This window comes from Poromitra crassiceps, assembly GCF_964638095.1.
Source record: "Poromitra crassiceps genome assembly, chromosome: 9".
NCBI classification, from domain to species: domain Eukaryota; kingdom Metazoa; phylum Chordata; class Actinopteri; order Beryciformes; family Melamphaidae; genus Poromitra; species Poromitra crassiceps.
Window position 1 is genome coordinate 6216801 of NC_139630.1, and position 19435 is coordinate 6236235.

General features: G+C 43.6%; 1 protein-coding gene across 1 annotated transcript in view; it reads left to right on the forward strand.

Moving 5' to 3' along the window:
- Positions 1-7050, forward strand: part of LOC310782978 (NLR family CARD domain-containing protein 3-like) — a gene marked incomplete at both ends in the record, with an annotated part of 28217 nt that extends 21167 nt beyond the window's left edge. The window contains 2 exons of the mRNA XM_083643751.1: positions 3578-3751; positions 6855-7050. Coding sequence (XP_083499877.1) covers positions 3578-3751; positions 6855-7050 — 370 coding nt within the window. The remainder of the gene's footprint in view (positions 1-3577; positions 3752-6854) is intronic.
- Positions 7051-19435: the final 12385 nt, after the last annotated feature.

The window sequence follows — 19435 nt, forward strand, 5'->3', positions numbered from 1 at the left end:
TGGTCCACAGACGCTAATCTGATTGGCCGCTGGGAGCCTGGGGCGGGCTCTCCCTCAGCGGCCAATGGGAACTGTTAGTTCTGAATATATTATAGAAACAGGCCATTCTTGGGACGCAACGAGATGAGGAAGTGACAACTCCGTCATAACAAACGGGGTTGCTATATTTTCGACAAATTAATCCAGAATCATGTTTTATGGACCAGAGACACACGTTTTTAAGAGGTTACAGCTGCACGAATTGGGACCTTTAAACATAATAGCATTCTGTTGCAAATAGCGTATACCTAATTAAACATACTATTGAACATTAGTCATACGTGATGGTAGCAGCTGCAGTGCGGTACAGTACGGCTATTACACTATTTGTATATGTTAAGGAGTCTCGTGGCCTGTGAGAAGAAACTGTCCCTCAAGCGATTTGTGCGTGCTCTTGGGACCCTCTATCTCCTCCCTGAGGGTAACAGGGAGAACAGGCTGTTGTGGGGGTGGTTTGTGTCTTTGATGATCTTCAGGGACCTCCTGAGGCACCGCTGGTTGTACAGTTCATGCAGTTCTGGCAGCTCACATCCTGTTACGTGCTCGGCCGCGCGCCTCACCCTTCTTAGCGCCCTGCGGTCCATGGTGGTGCCGTTCCCGTACCAGGTGGTGAAGCAGCCAGTCAGCAGGCTTTCAATGGTGCCTTTGTAGAAGTCTCTGAGGATTTTTGGCCTTAGCCCGAATTTCTTCAGGCGTCTGAGTCCGTATAGTCGCTGTTGGGCCTTTTTGACAACAGTGGCGGTGTGACCGGCCCATGTCAGGTCCTGGTGGATATTGACTCCCAGGTACTTGAAGCTGTCCACCCTTTCCACCACTGTGCCGTTGATGGTGATTGGGGGGAGAGTGCGAGCAGGACTCTCACTTCTTTCAGAGTGAGCCCAGGCGGGGGGAAATGTGAATTCTGATGCATTTCTTCCTCTCCTGTGATTGGACAGAAAGGTTGAGTCTTTTGTGCCCTCACAAGTTATAGGCCAATCAGGAGGCTTGCTTTTGTCAGAGGTTTTCTGCTGTAAAACCTCTGAGGCCCTCTGGGAGCACCGCTGAGGCAGCGGGCCTCCTGTCCAGAGTGAAACTGAGCGTGGAGCTGCCGGCCACACACACACACACACACACACACACACACACACACACACACACACACACACACACACACACACACACACACACACTCTCACACACACACACACACACACACACACACACACACACACACACACACACACACACACACTCTCTCACACACACACACACACTCTCTCACACACACACACACACACACACACACACACACACACACACACACACTCTCTCTCTCACACACACACACACACACACACACACTCTCTCACACACACACACACACACACACACACACACACACTCTCTCACACACACACACACACACACACACACACACTCTCTCTCTCTCTCTCACACACACACACACACACACAGACACACACACACACACACACACACACACACAGACACACACACACACACACACTCTCACACACACACACACACACACACACACTCTCACACACACACACACACACACACACACACACACACACACACACACACACACACACACACAGCTTGGTGATGTTGTATTAAAAGCACAACAGCTTTATTATTATTATAAAGCTGTGGTTCAGCAGGAAACGTTTTATCTCATCGTTTTCCTGCTTTAGACTAAAATAGTGTTTTAGACAAACTAGCTTTCTGAACGGCACCAGCCCCATCTGGAGAATTGGGCTTTGGAGCCGAAGCCGTTAATGTTTGTACACTATTAAAAAAACACATGACACTTTATCTCTGGTATCTTAGTTTTCAGAGGGAGGAGGGTGAAGCCCTTTATAGTGTTTTTATTACCAGGCGGGTGATATTAGGCTTTATATCAAACTCCACTGCTATCTGATATTTGAGCTGCTTGGCCGGTGGTGAGGACCGGGGAGAAGGAGATGGGATATGAGGACACTGAGCTGCTCCATCCTCTTCATCTGAGCAGAGGACAGTAGCACGGGGTCACTTTTAGATAATAAACCTGTACTTTGTGAACCTTTCCTACACAAAAGCAGCACTCTGAGAGTCTGGACATTTGCTATAGGACACTTTTCATATTGTGTTGAATAGTGACTTTAGGCTGCTTTATGTGAGCAGCAGACAACAGCAGGACGTTATGCTTCCGTTGTAGAAGGAGGCACCAGGCAGGAGCACGAGGACCAGGCTGTCTTCAAGTGGAGGAGCAGAGGGGAAGCCTCAGTCTGTCTCCCCCTCCACCCACGTCATGTCCTCCCACCGCATAGCGGGACCTCTCGTGGTGCACGGCCACAGTGTTTCAGCTCGTGCAGGCTGGGCAGGGCGGGTCAGAGAGGAGAAGAGCCGCCCTCTGAGCACGTGGCTCCCGGGGCAGGAAGCTCCAGGCCCAAGTTGTGAGCTGCGGTGGAAACCAGGAAGGTGGAGCCGCTGCCCCGCTGCTGCTGGACGAGGGGTGGGCGGCATCGAAGTGTGGGGCGGCCACACATCAGTGATGGTCGCCCAGTGGAGAGTGGTTCCCATCCCGGAAAAGAACTCTCACAAGCTCAGCGTGTGGAAGCTCTCTGCAATGCAGGCAGGTGAAGTCACAGGAGCCGAGTGGCAGCCCAGCATGATGAGGCACCAGGCACGCTGCACACTTGACATACCCATCCTCCAGGTTCATGTAGGTGGCTTGGCACTCTGGACAAATACAGATGCTAGGCCTGAAGCCAGAGTTAGGGAGCTTCGGCCTGACAACCGCGCTGCCTGGAGCTTCTACTTCAGGCTACTACTCTCCTACTACTCACACTTTCACTACTCACATTGCACACTGTATTCCTACTACTCTCCTACTCAACACTCACTCTATCAGATTGTAATTTCTTTTCAGAGTTTTATTTCTAAATATCTTCCAGTTAAGGTGTGAAGGGGGCTTGAGTTCAGGAGCTTAAAGCTGTGGTTAAAATGTTTAAATGTGATTAAAACAACTGTTATTATGATTATTACAATTATTATGACTAGGATTATTATCATTGTGATTATTATTATCACCATCATGTACAGGTGCAGCTCATAAAATTAGAATATCGTGAAAATAACATGGACAAGTTATTTCTTTAGGCAGTAATTAAAGCAAAATTATTCCCGACCAAGTATTGAGTGCAGGCATGAACATAACTTTTCAGAAGATCGACATTTCTATTTTGAAAATCGTTTTTTGTGTGTGATATTTAATTTGTTGAAATACTGTCTTGGGGGGTTTTATGAGCTGGAAGCCAAACTTATGCAAGGTTAAACAAATAAATTCTTGAAATAATTTACTTAGTGTGTAATGAATCTATAATCTATGAAAGTTTCACTTTTTGAAAGGAATTATGGGGAACAAGTAACTTTTCCACAATATTCTAATTCATTGAGCTGCACCTGTATATTCATTCAGCATAAAGTTATTGGTATGCTTGTTCTCTGCTCCGTTTTGATAATAACTGATTTTACATTAAATCTGTCATCACAGACTTGGTGGCTGTGAACTCTCACAGACTCACTGTGAAGTCGTGGCCTCAGCTCTGAAGTCCAACCCTTCCCATCTGACAGAGCTGGACCTGAGTCAAAACACGCTGGAAGATTCATCATGGAAGCTGCTGTCTGCTGGACTGGAGAGTCCACACTGTCGACTGGAGACTCTGAGGTCAGACATGCTGTCAGTTCTTTGTTCATTATAGATGTTATATGAATATCATGCTGACATTTAATGTAAAGAACACAGGAGCTGGAGATGAGCACCCAGAGACTTGAGGTGAGGTGCAGACTGTCTGAAGAAGGGGTCATGTGAAAAGATGGAGAACTGCACACTCTGTTATGCTTCTATATTTAAATCAAGTTGTGACCTGATGTTTCAACACACTGTGCCTTCATCAAGGTCACAAAAAGTGTAGACTTTACAGCCTAACTTAAGAGATAAATAAGGTTCAGCTGGTGCAACAGTTACCCTGGTCTCAATGAGGACTTGGATGTCAAGACCCGGTGTAACAGTTTTAGGACTTCAAGGCAGAGAGGCACAGGAGGCAGTTAGCAAGGAGAACAGGTGTTTATTTATAGAACGACTGATGGCAGGTCTGCAGGTCAGGCAGGAGTCCAGAGGTTCCAGCAGGCAGACAGGCAGGCAGACAGGCAGGCAGGAGATCCTGGGTAAAAGAGAGTTTAGGAGAGGTTAGTATCCTGAACGGAGCAGAGAGCAAACAATTGCTATGGAAGCTGGAGAGACGCGACTGACGTGAAGACAATCTATAATCCGGCGTGGACTGGGTGTTGGGCTGGAGCTTAAGTAGGCAGGCTGATTCTGATGGCAGGCAGCTGTGACGCTGAGGCTCCGACTCCCACACACCAGGCTCCAATCTGCTGTAATCATGCCAATCACACTCATACACCACACATAGAGAGAAGAGGGGAAAAGACTAGGGGGTAGATGAGGCTGAGGGCATGACATTGGAGCTCTCATCATACTTATAGCCATGGTCTTAGTCCTAACATGTAGCCATTGGTTCTCTCTCCTTTCATTCCCAATGCTCTTTCCTCAAAAACACTGTATTGCTCATGTGGTTTCCTCATTGGTTCTACTGTCTTTTTATTGTTTTATTGCATCTGTAGTGATGCTGTCATTTGGTTGACTTGCTACATTTTAATGTTTGTTTTCTGGATTTCTCTGTGTGTCATCACACCCTGAAGAAGGTGCAAGCCGACACGCGTTGGTGTATTTTAATGATTCAAGCCCATTAAATTTAAGGCCTTTTACATTTTCAAACCTCCTTGAGTGCCTGGACCTGCATCTTTAGGCCCTTTTGGTTATGAGTCTACCTCTCCATTTGATTACTTTTCCTTTCCAAGAGCATCGGTGGTTTGAGGGACTCAAAACGATATTTTCTCCCCCCAGGATGGCGAAAGCGGCAGGTCATGCCTTCGCCATCCTGGGAAAAAAAGATATCTCCTACAGTTTTCGAGGCTACCAAGCTAGGTATAGCTACCATTTGTTTTGTAAGAGGCGGAGTGTTTCGGGGGATGCTGCTCTAGCTGTACGCTAAATACCACAGCTGTGAACCAATCAGATTGCTTGATTTGAGAGAGCCATTATATAATTACTCATAGACCCCAAAGTGTGGGACAAGCTGGATGAAGAGCTGGTGAAAAAAATCCTTCAAGGTGTGTGTGTGTGTGTGTGTGTGTGTGTGTGTGTGTGTGTGTGTGTGTGTGTGTGTGTGTGTGTGTGTGTGTGTGTGTGTGTGTGTGTGTGTGTGCCAGTGAGGACCGCCTGGCACCTGCTCCATCCTTTCAAATTGTTGTTAGGGTACATGTTTAATCCTTTCCAGGCTCTCTCTCTCTCCCTCTCTCTCTCTCTCTCTCTCTCCCTCTCTCTCTCTCCCTCTCTCTCTCTCTCCCTCCATCTCTCTCTCCCTCTCTCTCTCTCTCTCTCCTGCTCTCTGCTGGTGAGTATTGATTGTCCATGACTGATCTGTTTTGTTTTGATTGGTGGTGTTTTGATGAGTTTTTTGAAGGGGTTGCATTGGTTCTGATTTTGTGTTCTGTGAAACTTGTTTGTCCTCTGCCACAGGCCCGGCGCTAGGGGCGGGCCTGACCGGGCCGGGCCCCCCCATTCAACAAACTGCCCCCCCCCCCATTCCAAAAAAAAAAAAAAAAAAAAAAAAAAAAAAAATTGCTAAACGTTTTTCCGTTTTTCTGTTTTAAAGTTTAACATGGAATCTGGCTGTCATTAGGCATTGATTAACTGAATGCTATTGCTAACTGTTACTTTGAACATCCATTTGCAATGATTCTGGCTGGATATTAACTATTGTAAATTTGTCACAATGAATGCAATTTGTGCACAATGTGTAAATACACTTAATATTAATTGTTTAGGCCTAATTATTTGTAAAGTCACAACACATTAGAGATGTGTGTAGTTCTTCACAGATTTAGCCTCTTCATTTTGCTCTCAAATGCACCAGGTTGACGAATTTTACTTTAAAATGTACAAAATCTTCTTCCGGGGGAGAATCCCCCCGGACCCCCCTTGGGTAGCTTGGCCCCCCCAAGCTAGTGGCAGGCCCCCTCTGTAACTTGGGTCTGGAGCCGGGCCTGCTCTGCCATGATGTTCATGTCGTAGGTAGAGGTTTCATTAAAGGCTTGTTAAAACTCAAACTCTCCTGCCCTCTGCTGGTGAGTAATCACACTGAGAGAAGACAGAGATCTGGGTCGTGCCCTTTGGTTAAAAAAAAAAAAAGAAAAAAAAAAAGGTAAATAGAAACGTGTTTGGCACGGGGAATTGACGGGCCTGAAACTCTGATTACAGGAACACAAACATATTTTTGCAAGTAGGCTACAATGTCCAAGTTTAGCTCTGTGTGTTGAGCTGAGTGATGCCACTCTTTCGAGTGGAAGTTTGTTCCACCAGCCACAAATTTACATTCTCATCTTTTTTTATTTGTTTCTGCTGATTTATTTGATAGTGAAGAAAAGCCTCCACTCACTAACTCACTCTTCAGTCTCTGCTTGTTTATTGAAGCAGCAGCATGTTGTCATTCATATGAATGAGTGCTGCTTTGTCCTTGCTATGTCTTTTTGAACCTGGCAGCCTTGAACCTTGGCTTCAGCTGCTTTCAGTTGACTTCACTATTTTAGAAACATGTATATTTAAATCCTCCACAGCTCTGAGTGGATTATGAAACATGGTTTCAATCAGGTTTTCTATACAGGAATGTTTTATTTCATATCTACATGTTTTATTCTTTATTCAGATTGTGGCACTGCGACTTGTCAGAGAGCAGCTGTGCTTCTCTGGCCTCAGCTCTGAAGTCCAACCCCTCCTCCCATCTGAGAGACCTGAACCTGAGTCACAACTATCCAGGAGCCTCAGGAGTGAAGCTGCTGTGTGATCTTCTGGAGAGTCCACACTGCAGACTGGAGACTCTGAGGTCAGACAGCACTTTTTAATGATGTGCTGACATGCATATTATATGAATTTGACGTCTATATAGAGTCATTTAATCTGAAATCAGGCTTAGGACTCACATTGTCTTCCTATTGTTTTCACACATTCCTGGTGTCTTCAAATGAATGAAGATGAACTTTGGTGATGATATACATCGTTTTAAAGACACAGGGCTCCAAATGGCTCCAAAATGGCCTCCATCATCTATGGAGGACAAACTTTGATGTGAGAGTGTTGGAGGCAACGAAGGAATTTAAAATATGATAATTAATGTGGTAATTACACAGAACGTTCAGAGCACATAATATTACACATAATATGTTGCAGTGGAACAAACTATGAGCCTTTGGTTCTTCTCAATGTCAGTTCTTTGGTCAAATCAGATGAGGTGTGACTATATGAGATAGATATTAGAAGGTTTTCATAGAACACCAACGCTTCTACAGGCAGGAAAACTGACTGGAGGAGCCTTTAATACTCAACCACATCAATGCCTACTTTTCTCACTGATGGCGGTGGACGGCAGCAAGGTGGCGCTGTCGCCTCACAGCAAGAAGACCCTAGGTTAATTTCACCAGCCACCATGTGTGTGTGTGTGTGTGTGTGTGTCTGTGTGTGTGTGTGTGTGTGTGTGTGTGTGTGTGTGTGTGTGTGTGTGTGTGTGTGTGTGTGTGTGTGTGTGTGTGTGTGTGTGTGTGTGTGTGTGTGCATGCGTTCAGTGGCGGAGTGTTTTGGGAACACAGGCATGATGGGTCCCTGCACATCCGTTGTTCTCATCCTTTTCAAATCCTTATTTATAAGGAAGACCCATGGGCTGCCAACTTTAGGTACCTGAAGCCTCCATGTTTTGTATTTGTTTTATTTAGATGTGTTTCAGCAACAAGTTCTAATCCAGACTATATCACTGCAGGGTCATGTCCACTTGTTTAAAAAAGAGCCTTCATCCATGTTTTTATTTGTTTAGCATATCATCACTGTCGGGTGGGGACCTTGAATTAAGCAATATTACATGAGAGGGTGTACTTTACCGTGGTTATTGGCACGACGGTGATGCAGCAGGGCGCGTCACTGAAGTACCAATAGGCACGGTAAAGTACACCCTCGAGTGTAATATTGCGATTATACAACAGTTACCAACAAAATACAAGCTATAAACAAAAGGTGGTCATATTTTGGAGCCATTTGCTCTCAAAATAACAAAGTTTTGCCGAGTGTGTTAGTCCGAGACAAGAAATAGTCCCCGTGGACTCTGCCAGGCTGAGCCAGCCGACTAAATAGGCTACCACACATGTAAACACAAAACTGCCCCATTAACTCAATATTTGTTGTGACTCTGGAGAAAATAAAATAATTAACAGATTAGCAACTACGTTGGTGAACTTCACATGTAGGCTATTTTCTTTTCTTTTACTTTTTTACAATGGCACCAGGCTATTCCGGGGATTCAGTTGCTATTTCTTGTAGAAATTGAATTGCATACTCCCGTTAAAAGAACAAGTGGTGAAACAGCTGTCCATAAAGTCCATGCTGGACCTCTGCCATTTAGCAGGTGAGGCTGTAGAGCGGTTTGAGGGGCTGGGCTGCAAAGGCATGACGTTTCCACGGCTCTCGCACAATATATTGCTCCACCTTGTGCGATTATCAAGACAAGGTGCCCAATAGCTCTGTAAAGAAGTCTCGCTAACGCAGAGGTTCTCAAATGGGGGTCTGGGGACCCCCAGGGGTCCTTGAGGGCGTTCCAGTGGGTCCCCAGCCAAAAGGGCGGTAGGCTACTTTATTTTCTATATAATTCCATTCATAAGTAACACAATGACTATTTTGGGTTTTATACACTTTAATACACTTTCCGTAATAAAACATCTAAAAGCATCAATCTTATTATCATATGGGGGACCATGGGACAAAATCCTATCAAACGGGGGTCCGTGGTATTTTTTTTTGTCAGTTTAGGGGTCCTTCATGTTAAAACATTTGAGAACCACTGCGCTAACGGACATGATTTCTCTGGCTTCCAGTCTGTCCTCAGCCAGCTTCTGGATGTAGTGCTCCTGATGCTGTGATTCATGTAAATCACTGATGTGTCTGCTTCTTTGGAGATACGTGTTAGCATGGAACCCAGGTCATTTACACCCATTGGCTCCAAAGAGTAGCACACCTCTCCTAACTTGTTTCCTCTCTTTGGATGGAGGTAAAAAGCTTTAGCCTCCTGGGGGATTTTAGATAGATAATTTGTAAGTGAGCGAGCCACTTACGTTAACTTAGGAGCAGTGCGGTAAATACAATATTCCTGGAATGTGAGTTTAATGAACCAGTTACATGTCCTATGCATTCTACATCAAATGAAGGCATTACTGTTTGTTTTATTTTGTGTGTTATATACTTATTGGCCAAGTTATTAGTTTTAGAAGTTCTGTGGGGTTACAGGCAATATAGTTGACCATGTTGCCTGCAGAATTTTGGCCGCTGCTGTTTAGTGATGAGGCTGCTGTTCTCTGCTGAACAGAGCGGCCGGTGGAGTGATATTTTAGTGATGAGGCTGCTGTTCTCTGCTGAACAGACCGGCTGGTGGAGTAATATTTTAGTGATGAGGCTGCTGTTCTCTGCTGAACAGAGCGGCCGGTGGAGTGATATTTTAGATTTTAGTGATGAGGCTGCTGTTCTCTGCTGAACAGAGCGGCCGGTGGAGTGATATTTTAGTGATGAGGCTGCTGTTCTCTGCTGAACAGAGCGGCCGGTGGAGTGATATTTTAGTGATGAGGCTGCTGTTCTCTGCTGAACAGAGAGGCCGGTGGAGTGATATTTTAGTGATGAGGCTGCTGTTCTCTGCTGAACAGAGCGGCCGGTGGAGTGATATTTTAGTGATGAGGCTGCTCTGAAATGAGAGGGGGGGGAGATAAAGTCTGCACACTGAGGCTCCATCAATGGTTTTTTATTTGCAACGTTTCGATCTTCACAGGATCTTTGTCAAGTTCTGAAATGAACCATTTGAGAACGGCTATGTGTGCTGTTATGCTAATTTGAGAACATCCTTGACCAATCAGATTGCTTGGTCAGAAGTGAACTACATGTTGTATAATATTCATTTTCTCAAATTTTTATTTTTGGTCATAGATCAATGCCATTGGTCAGCCTTCAAGTCTGTCTGTGGGTTTTACTAAACTTAACCAATGGAAAAGCATTCAAACCATCTTGTGAGTAAGTCACAATTTTAGAAACATGTATATTTAAAACCTCCACAGCTCTGAGTGGATTATGAAACATGGTTTCAATCAGGTTTTCTATACAGGAATGTTTTATTTTATATCTACATGTTTTATTCTTTATTCAGATTAAGGGGCTGCAGCTTGTCAGAGAGCAGCTTTGCTTCTCTGGCCTCAGCTCTGAAGTCCAACCCCTCCTCCCATCTGAGAGAGCTGGACCTGCGTCTCAACAAGCTGGATGATTCAGCAGTGAAGCACCTGTCTGATCTTCTGGAGAGTCCACACTGCAGCCTGGAGACTCTGAGGTCAGACAACATTTCTTAATGATGTGCTGACATGAATATTATATGAATATTGTGGTGAATCTTAATTTGAGGACGTCTATATAGAGTCATTTCATCTGAAATCAGGCTTAGGACTCACATTGTCTTCCTATTGTTTTCACACATTCCTGGTCTCTTCAAATGAAGGAAGATGAACTTTGGTGATGATATTCTCCATCGTTTTAAATCGTGTGTGTGTGTGTGTGTGTGTGTGTGTGTGTGTGTGTGTGTGTGTGCTGTGCGTGTGTGTGTGCTGTGTGTGTGCGTGTGTGTGTGTGTGTGCACATTGTGTGTGTTTGCACATTGTGTGTGTGTGTGTGTCTGTGTGTGTGTGTGTGTCTGTGTGTGTGTGTGTGTGTGTGTGTGTGTGTGTGTGTGTGTGTGTGTGTGTGTGTGCGTGCGTGAGCGTGTGTGTGTGTGCGTGCGTGAGCGTGTGTGTGTGTGCGTGCGTGTGTGTGTGTGTGTGATTGGCTGCATGTGTTGTGGGTGTCTATGTGACAGATAAAGACAGCTTTGTCCCTCTAGTTCTTCTTCATCTGAAGGTCAATCAGATCAGCCAGAAGCAGAGAGAGTTTCCAGCTGAGAGTGTTGATCATGTGACAACCTGCAGATGACTGATGATGATGATGATGTTGTCTTCATCTCTACAGGCTGTATGATAAAGTATTACGAAGGAAAAAATAAACCTGGATCACAGCTGACATCCTGACAACATGTGAGTATTGACACACCATAAAAACATGACCTCACACTCTCTCTCTCACACACACACACACACACACGCACACACACACACACGCACACGCACACGCACACGCACACGCACACACACACACACACACACACACACACACACACACACACACACACACACACACACACACACTCACACACAGTTTAAATTATCTCTCCCAGTCTTTCTACTGGCTTCTCACTGACTGAGAGCTGATGAACAGTCTCAGTGAACGGTGATTTCTGATGTCAGCTGTGTGTGTGTGTGTGTGTGTGTGTGTGTGTGTGTGTGTGTGTGTTTGTTCTTCTCTCCATCAGATCAGGGCCGTAACCAGGGTTCCGAAATAGGGGAGGTCCAGCAAGGGGAGGCGGATTCGGTGGCGCCCTCAAGGGCGCCGCCGGAAAAAATTTGAGGGTTTTTTTCCCCCTTTTTTAGCCATATTTAGAGTAATATATCATTTTAAATCAACATTAGGATTATACTGTTGTGATGTCATTATTCAGTATATTCTCTTTCATGTCACCACCTGGGGCCTGTACTACAAAGCAAGATTAGTGGTTTAGCGAGGTAACTTCAGGTTTAAACCTGGTTTGGCCGTACTACAAAGCAAGTTAACTTCTTACCGACATATATTTCCATAGCAACTTATGCTTCACACTTAACCTGGTCCGCAGCAGGTTAAGTTGCAAGGATAAGATTAGACCTTAAATACACCGCCCACGAACCAATCAAATCAGCAGTTTGGAAAAATGGCCAACCCCTTTCTGGACGAGGAAGGAGCACGAATTGTAATGTTGAATTAACCAAGGACTAAAGCCTTGCACTTGTTGCAGGCTACATTTTAATTAAGCCCTACTTACCACTTTGGAATATGTTTTTATATATTAATTTTTGTGCTCTCAAGTAGCCTAGATACGTTGTTTGACCCCGCTGATCGATTGCAGCTGAATAGTGAGTGGAGACATATCACTAAACCGGCATAAAAAGGTTACATAAACGTCTCCAAAGCGCACGGTGCCGTGTGCGCAACGGAGCTGAGACTGACGTTGGGTTGGAATTGAAATGGTCATACAGCCTACTACATCTAAGCAATTTAATATGGGATCACCTGCACACAGGCGATCCCATATTAAGATGATTCATATCTAGGCTACTCCTGCATTTTGCAGCTGCAACTCTGTTGCTTTTGGCCTGTATGATGTGATTGAACTTCATATTTCCAGCATCATTATATGAAATATGGAGATATGCGACTCTGCTGACATTACAATAGCCATGTGACCACAAAATAGACTATTTTTTATAAATGAAATCTATGCCCGCACATACCGTGTCGATTCAGTTCAGAAGCATTTATTTTATTTTATTATCATTCTTTTTTTTATTGATTAGCCTATAGGAATTATTCAATCAGTGCGACTAAACACATTGATTTTATTTTATTTTATTTTATTTTATTTTATTTTATTTTATTTGACGGTTACAAATTGAAATACAATATACTGAACAAAGTACAGACACGGATCATTATTATTCATTGAGCCTAAATGGTCTATAGCTACATACGGATTTTGGACTGAGATAGATTACACATTGCTTCCACAAAAGACTGTAGATAGAGAGCTGTAGATAGCCTACGAAACCGCTCTTCAAATAAATTACTGGTGTGGATAAAAGTGGTCACTTTAGACAGTCATTCGGGAACAGTAATAATATCCAACGCCGATTTGTATTTGCGGTTTCATTCAATGAGGAAATAGGCGTGTCTGGCGCTGTCGGAGTTGGAGCAGTCCATATTGCACTCTGATTGGCAGTTGTTAAAAACCACGCCTCTTTTGCGGGCACGAGCTCCAGTGCACGGGCATTTTCATGTGCACGCGCTGTCAGCTTGATTAGAAAAACCTGGTTCGAGTTAACGAGTGCCAATCGACGTTCGTAGTACAAGTTAACTACAATCGAGCTGATCTGGTTTAGACAAACCAGATCAAGGGACAGATCCTGGATCTTCTAATACAACATTCGTAGTACAGGCCTCTGCTCAGCTCTCCTGTCAACATAATTGTAACTAACAAACACAAACTGTTTTAGCCAAATTCATATCAAAATGACACCTACAAACACAGGTACACAACCCAAGCCGTACACAACACACAAAGTCATCATCGATAATAAAAAAAACATACAGAGGGACATTTATTTATTCCTGATAGGAACGATTGAAAAATAAAATAAAATATATTATGTTGTTTTTAACTTTACACCACCTCTTTTTGTTACTTATTGGGTCATGAAACTGAAACCATGCATATAGCCACCTGCATACCTGACTTCGGGAGCTTGGCAATTGGCATCATGCATGATTAGCCAGTAGCATCCCAACGTGTCACACAGGTAACATTACTTAAGAGACAGACTAGACACTTACTTTCTTGGTTGTTGCTAAAAAATCTGTCAGTGTCACTCACTGTCTGTCGTTCACTCGCTCACTGTCTCGCAGCTCGCTCACCTTCAATTATCTCGCCAGGCAGACAGACAGTCATCACTCACCACCATGCTGCTGCTCTCTCGGAATCAAGTTACCGCGGACGCGGCGTCAGATGACTTCCTGCCTGACCTGCCTTTCGTTTAAAAATAAAAGCGATCCCGTGTTTTTCATGCTTTTCCATGCAGATTGTTTTATAAAAAAAAAAAAAAAAAAAAAAATCTCTCTGAAATATTAGGGGAGGTCCGGACCTCCCCGTCCTCATAGCTAGTTACGGCCAGATGCCTGCATGTCATCTCAGTGTGGATCCAAACACAGCAAACACATCATCTGTCTGAGGGAACAGAGAGCTCACAGTGTATTTTAGTGCAGGAGAGTCTCCTCTTTTTGTCTTTGTGTTTCAGATGGAAGCAGGGGTGGAGTTATGTGGGGGCCAATGAGGGCTGAGCTCCCATAAGGAGGGTGGAGTTATGTGGGGGCCAATGAGGCGTGATTTTGAATCGCACATAGGTTAGGCAAAAACCACGCCCTGTGCCGCCTACGCAGCGGTCAAGCGCCGGGATTGGCCAGGAGCAAGTCTTTTGTCTTCTTCTTTTGACAGCTGGAATCACCCACACCACAAACACTGCACAGCACGCAGCCCAGCGATTTCATGTACCAACTGAATTGCTCTTGATAGCGGACATTGAAATGAATTATTAGTGTTTTAACGCTAACGTAACACACAAGCTTTTCAAACAAACATTTCCCACACACCACAAACACTGTGCAATTTTATTAACCAAATTGCTCTTGATAGCGGACATTGAAAATAAATTATTGTAGCCTAATAACACAAATGAAAATGTAACACAAGCTTTAGCCAAAGCTTCAATAACAGAGCTCAGCTGACAGTTTAACCTGCTTAATGACAAATATAAAAAACATGAAATTAAAAATACAATAGGCTACAGCACATAGGCCTAGCCCCCCCCCCCCCCCCCCCCCCCCATCCCCAGTCCAGCCGTTTGTTCCAGGCCAGTGAAGTCCCAACAATCTACAAAAACATGCAATAATATAAAATTATAGATAAAAAGTTGAATCATACACAATAAATAAAACCAAAAGTAAAGGGTTAGCCTTCCCAATGGCCAGCAGCATCTGTTATTCTGGCCTCATAATAAGCACTGAGGCGGGTGGTCAGAAAGTCAAATAACATTAAAATACATTGTATGCTTTGGTGCGATGTAGAATTTTGTCTTTCAATATCCTCATTGCAGCCTCGCTTGGTGTTGTTGCTTCTCACAGGAATGGTGTCCCTCAGAGCCGTATACAGAGAGCCCAACATGAGCATGAGCACCTGGCCAATCCCGGCGCTTGACTGCTGCGTAGGCGGGCACAGGAAGTGGTTTTTGCGTAACCTATGTACGATTCGAAATCACGCACCAATGAGGGCTGAGCTCCCATAAGGAGGGTGGAGTTATGTGGGGGCCAATCGGGGCTGAGCTCCCATAAGGAGGGTGGAGTTTTGTGGGGGCCAATGGGGGCTGAGCTCCCATAAGGAGAGTCTGACCTCATTTCAATCAGGAGACTTGATGGATAAACAATGATTTATTACAATGAATGAATGTTACAGAATATTATGATGAGAAAGTTAGTTAGTCTTTGGAGCTTGACACCACTGGGAGATATTCAGATCGAGCTGGATCAGCTCGAGCAGCACGGCCATATATACCCCCCAGTGGAGTCAGGATACTGGTGCTGGTGAACCTCTTGGTGACTGATGGATCAGGGATTTGGCGGAGACGGGGAGGTGGTGGGTGTGTGTCAGCCAGCAGGATGAGAGAGACTGAATGAGACACAGAAAAGCATATTTATGCACACATCAACCATGTGATAGGCTGCCTAAAGGGGAGTGCCACAATGTGATAGGCTAAAAGTGCAGGTGAGCAAAGGTGTATAAGGTGATGTGTTGCTATGCTATTGGTTTATGGGAAAGTAGGAGGCAACCACTGATTATTCAATTATCACCAGGAAGCTGACAGGTTAACAGGTGAGCAAGCAGGAGAAGTGCAGTGACTGTGGAACCGGTGAGGATCAAGATCGTCCTGTCTGAACCTTCGTTTATAAACTCCACCACACACACCTGTGGGGGTCTAACATACTTTTACACACAAGCTCAACCAAGACCAAAACTATGGATTTTTACTGCCAGTTTACTAATGCTTACACTGAATGTCAGAACCAGTGGGCTAACTCCTAGCTCCGTTTGTGAAGCCAATTTGAAAGTAACTTAAACCTGCATTATTTCGAATGGCCTGCAGGGGGTGAGTTCACTGGCTGCAAAAGAAGTGTGTTGTATGGAAGTGAATTAGAAAATGAGCGACCCTACTTCCCACTTGATTGATGACCTCAGTAAACACTTCCTAATGAGTTGATGGTCTCAATCACTCACTGTTCATTTAGTACATTATGGTCCCATTTAGAGTCAAACAGATGATAAAGCAGACTATGTTTTGGGGCTTGATTGACAGGTCGTCTGTCCAGTGATCGTGCAGCTTGTCGATCACAGACCAATAGCAGGAGGCGCTGCAGCTCTTCTCATCTAAATTCACCTCACTTCTGCCTCCAAATAACCAAGATGGCGACAGTGAAAATGTTCAGATTCAGATTCAGATTCATTTATTTAGAAGATGGGACATTGCACATTAATGGACAGTACAGCCGTACAGTAAATATGCCAGGTTTTAGCCCAAGGGCTAGTTTCCACCTGTAATGCCAACCTTAGAGGCTTCAAAGCACGACTCCAAAAACCAATGGGTGACATCACAAAGCTACGTCCATATATTTATACAGTCTATGGTCAGAACAGATAAGCTCATGTTCTAAAATATCACTTATAGGCTAAAGTTGAAGTGAACAGCAGGTCAGAATCACAATCTGCTTTATTGGCCATATGTACACATACAAGGGATATGACTCTGGTTTGCTTTGCTCTCAAAGTCACATACAGAGAAAAAAAGCTATGAACAGCTTAAAATGGACATGGCTGGGTGACATCACTGATGACATCATCACCGTTATCCTTTCCTGACTGAATGAATGAATGCCTGACTCACCCCAAAACGCCTTCTCTTGACCATGCGCACGTGGTCAAAAGTTGGGAATTCTAAATGATTTGAAATGGTCTAAATGAGATTAGAGGCCTTTTCTATTCAATGTTATTTTAGATGTGACCTGTTGATTTCTTGAAATGTATAATGTTGCTATGATGGATGTATCCTATACACTGTTGTTGTTGTATTCTGTTATAGGCTACTTTTGAGTGTATTCTATTACTTATGTATGCGATCTAAACAATTACCGGCCTATCTCCAAGCTGTGCTGCCTGGCCAAAGTCCTTGAAATTTTAGCAAATGAGCAACTCCGTTTATTTTTAGACACATAGAATATCCTTTAATCACACCAATCAGGGTTCAGACCGAGGCACAGTACTGTTACCGCCACATCCCTTGTTGTAAACAATATACTGAAAAGCCTTGATGAGCGTCAGCACTGTGCGGCTCTTTTCGTAGACCTCTCAAAGGCATTTGATACAGTAGATCAGAGGTTCTCAAATGTTTTTCAGCCAAGGACCCCTTACAAGATAGAAAATATACCGGGGACCCCCTCATTCTGATTTGTGATTTTGGGCTAAGCTTAATTGTTTCCACGGTAACGTGCTTGACTTTTAATTTGATAGGTTTGTTATTAGAATGTAATCCATGAACCATTTTAGATTTAAAGCAGAAACTATTTTCATTGAACTATGAAGATTTTGCACACAAAAAAATATATATATCTTTTTTATTACATTACATTTACATTACGTCATTTAGCAGACGCTTTTGTTTTTTCCAAAGCGACTTACAATATCACAATTTGTCAATAGTACAGAAAACCACTATGCAACACAATCAATGACAGCCAAGATATTTTGATAGACTAGCACCATGTAGGAAGTAGTTTGAGAAGGAATAAGTAACATGTAGCATTTTTTATTTTTATAAAAAAAAAAAAAAAGATTTTACATGAAAACTTTTCGCGGCTGAATGAGACAGAAACAAGCATATTTAAGGAACCCGCCTCCAAGCAATTGGCTTACGACTGGGTTGTGGAGCAACGTGATAGGCTTACACTGGAGGTGCGTAGGGTGAGAGGTGATCAGAGCAGTGATGTGACACTATGCAATTGGTTAACAGAGACTGGGCGGCAACCAGCTGATTGTTCATTGAAACCCGGAAATTGACAGCTTATTATGATCTTGTGAGTAGATTGAAGAGTGGAGATATAAAGTGCATTAAAGAAGTGTAAAAGATATTATAGTCTTCCTGCTTGAACTTACGTTGAGAACTACATTTAGTGTTGATGACACACGATCTGGGTCTTTGTGTATAGGTAAGGGGGTCCCCCAAGGATCAATTTATGGTCCCACATTATTCACTCTTTATATTAATAATATTTTCTTTCCTTCTGAGCACTGTAACGTCCATTTTTATGCTGACGACACAGTTGTGTACTGTACTGGAGCGACACCTGCACAGGCAGTCACAAGGCTTCAGACTGCCTTTGACTGTCTTCAGCAGGCCCTGTCTGACATGAAATCAAAGAAAACAAAATGGCTGATGTGCTCTAGAACCTCTACTATCAATGAAAATCTGAGTATCCGCACAGTGCAGAACGAGCTAATTGATTGTGTTTCTTCATATAAATATCTTGGTATTTGGTTGGATGCGAAACTTTCTTTTCGCGTTCACATTGACCATTTAACGAAGAAATTGAGGAGGAAAATTGGTTTTCTATACAGAAACAGATCTTGTTTTTCTCAGAAGAGCAATTGTACAGTCTCTATTATTGTCTGTCCTGGATTATGGGGATGTTGTGTATATGCATGCCCCACCTACCATCTTGAAAACCCTTGATGCTGTGTACCACAGCGCTCTGCGCTTTATAACAGGTGACGGTTATTTAACGCATCATTGTATTTTGTATGATAAGGTGAACTGGCCCTCCCTGTCATCTAGAAGAAAGCAACATTGTCTCTTGTTTATTTACAAGGCTCTGATTGGACAGCTTCCTTTGTATTTGTGTTCACTTCTAAACCATGTTAATACAAATTATCAGACACGCTCACGATCTCATATTAGACTGTCAGTCCCACGAGTGAGATCTGAGCAAGGTAAGACTGCATTTTCTTTTTATGCACCAGATGGATGGAATCGGCTCCAGGACACTTTAAAATTGGAGCAACTGATCTCCCTGGAATCATTTCAAGTACTCCTCGAAAGCACTGTACGTGAAGAGTGCACTTGTTTTATCTAAACTGTTTTATCATCTCTGTCTGTACATTTCTGTAGGCCTATGTGTTCTTTGTAACAGGGCGCTCTTGAAAATGAGAGTTCGCTCTCAAGGGCCTTTCCCTGTATAAATAAAGGTAAAATAAAAAATTATAAAAATGTAGTTCTTACTCTGTTTTATATTTCTTTGTTTTTATGTTTGGGGACTGCGGATGGAAACTAGCCTCGTGCTACATCCACCACTTTTTACACTTTTACGATGTTTCAGGTGACTGTATCTGCTTCATGTCCAATGTGTTCATTAATTTTGCATTGTCCCGTCCAAATAAACAAA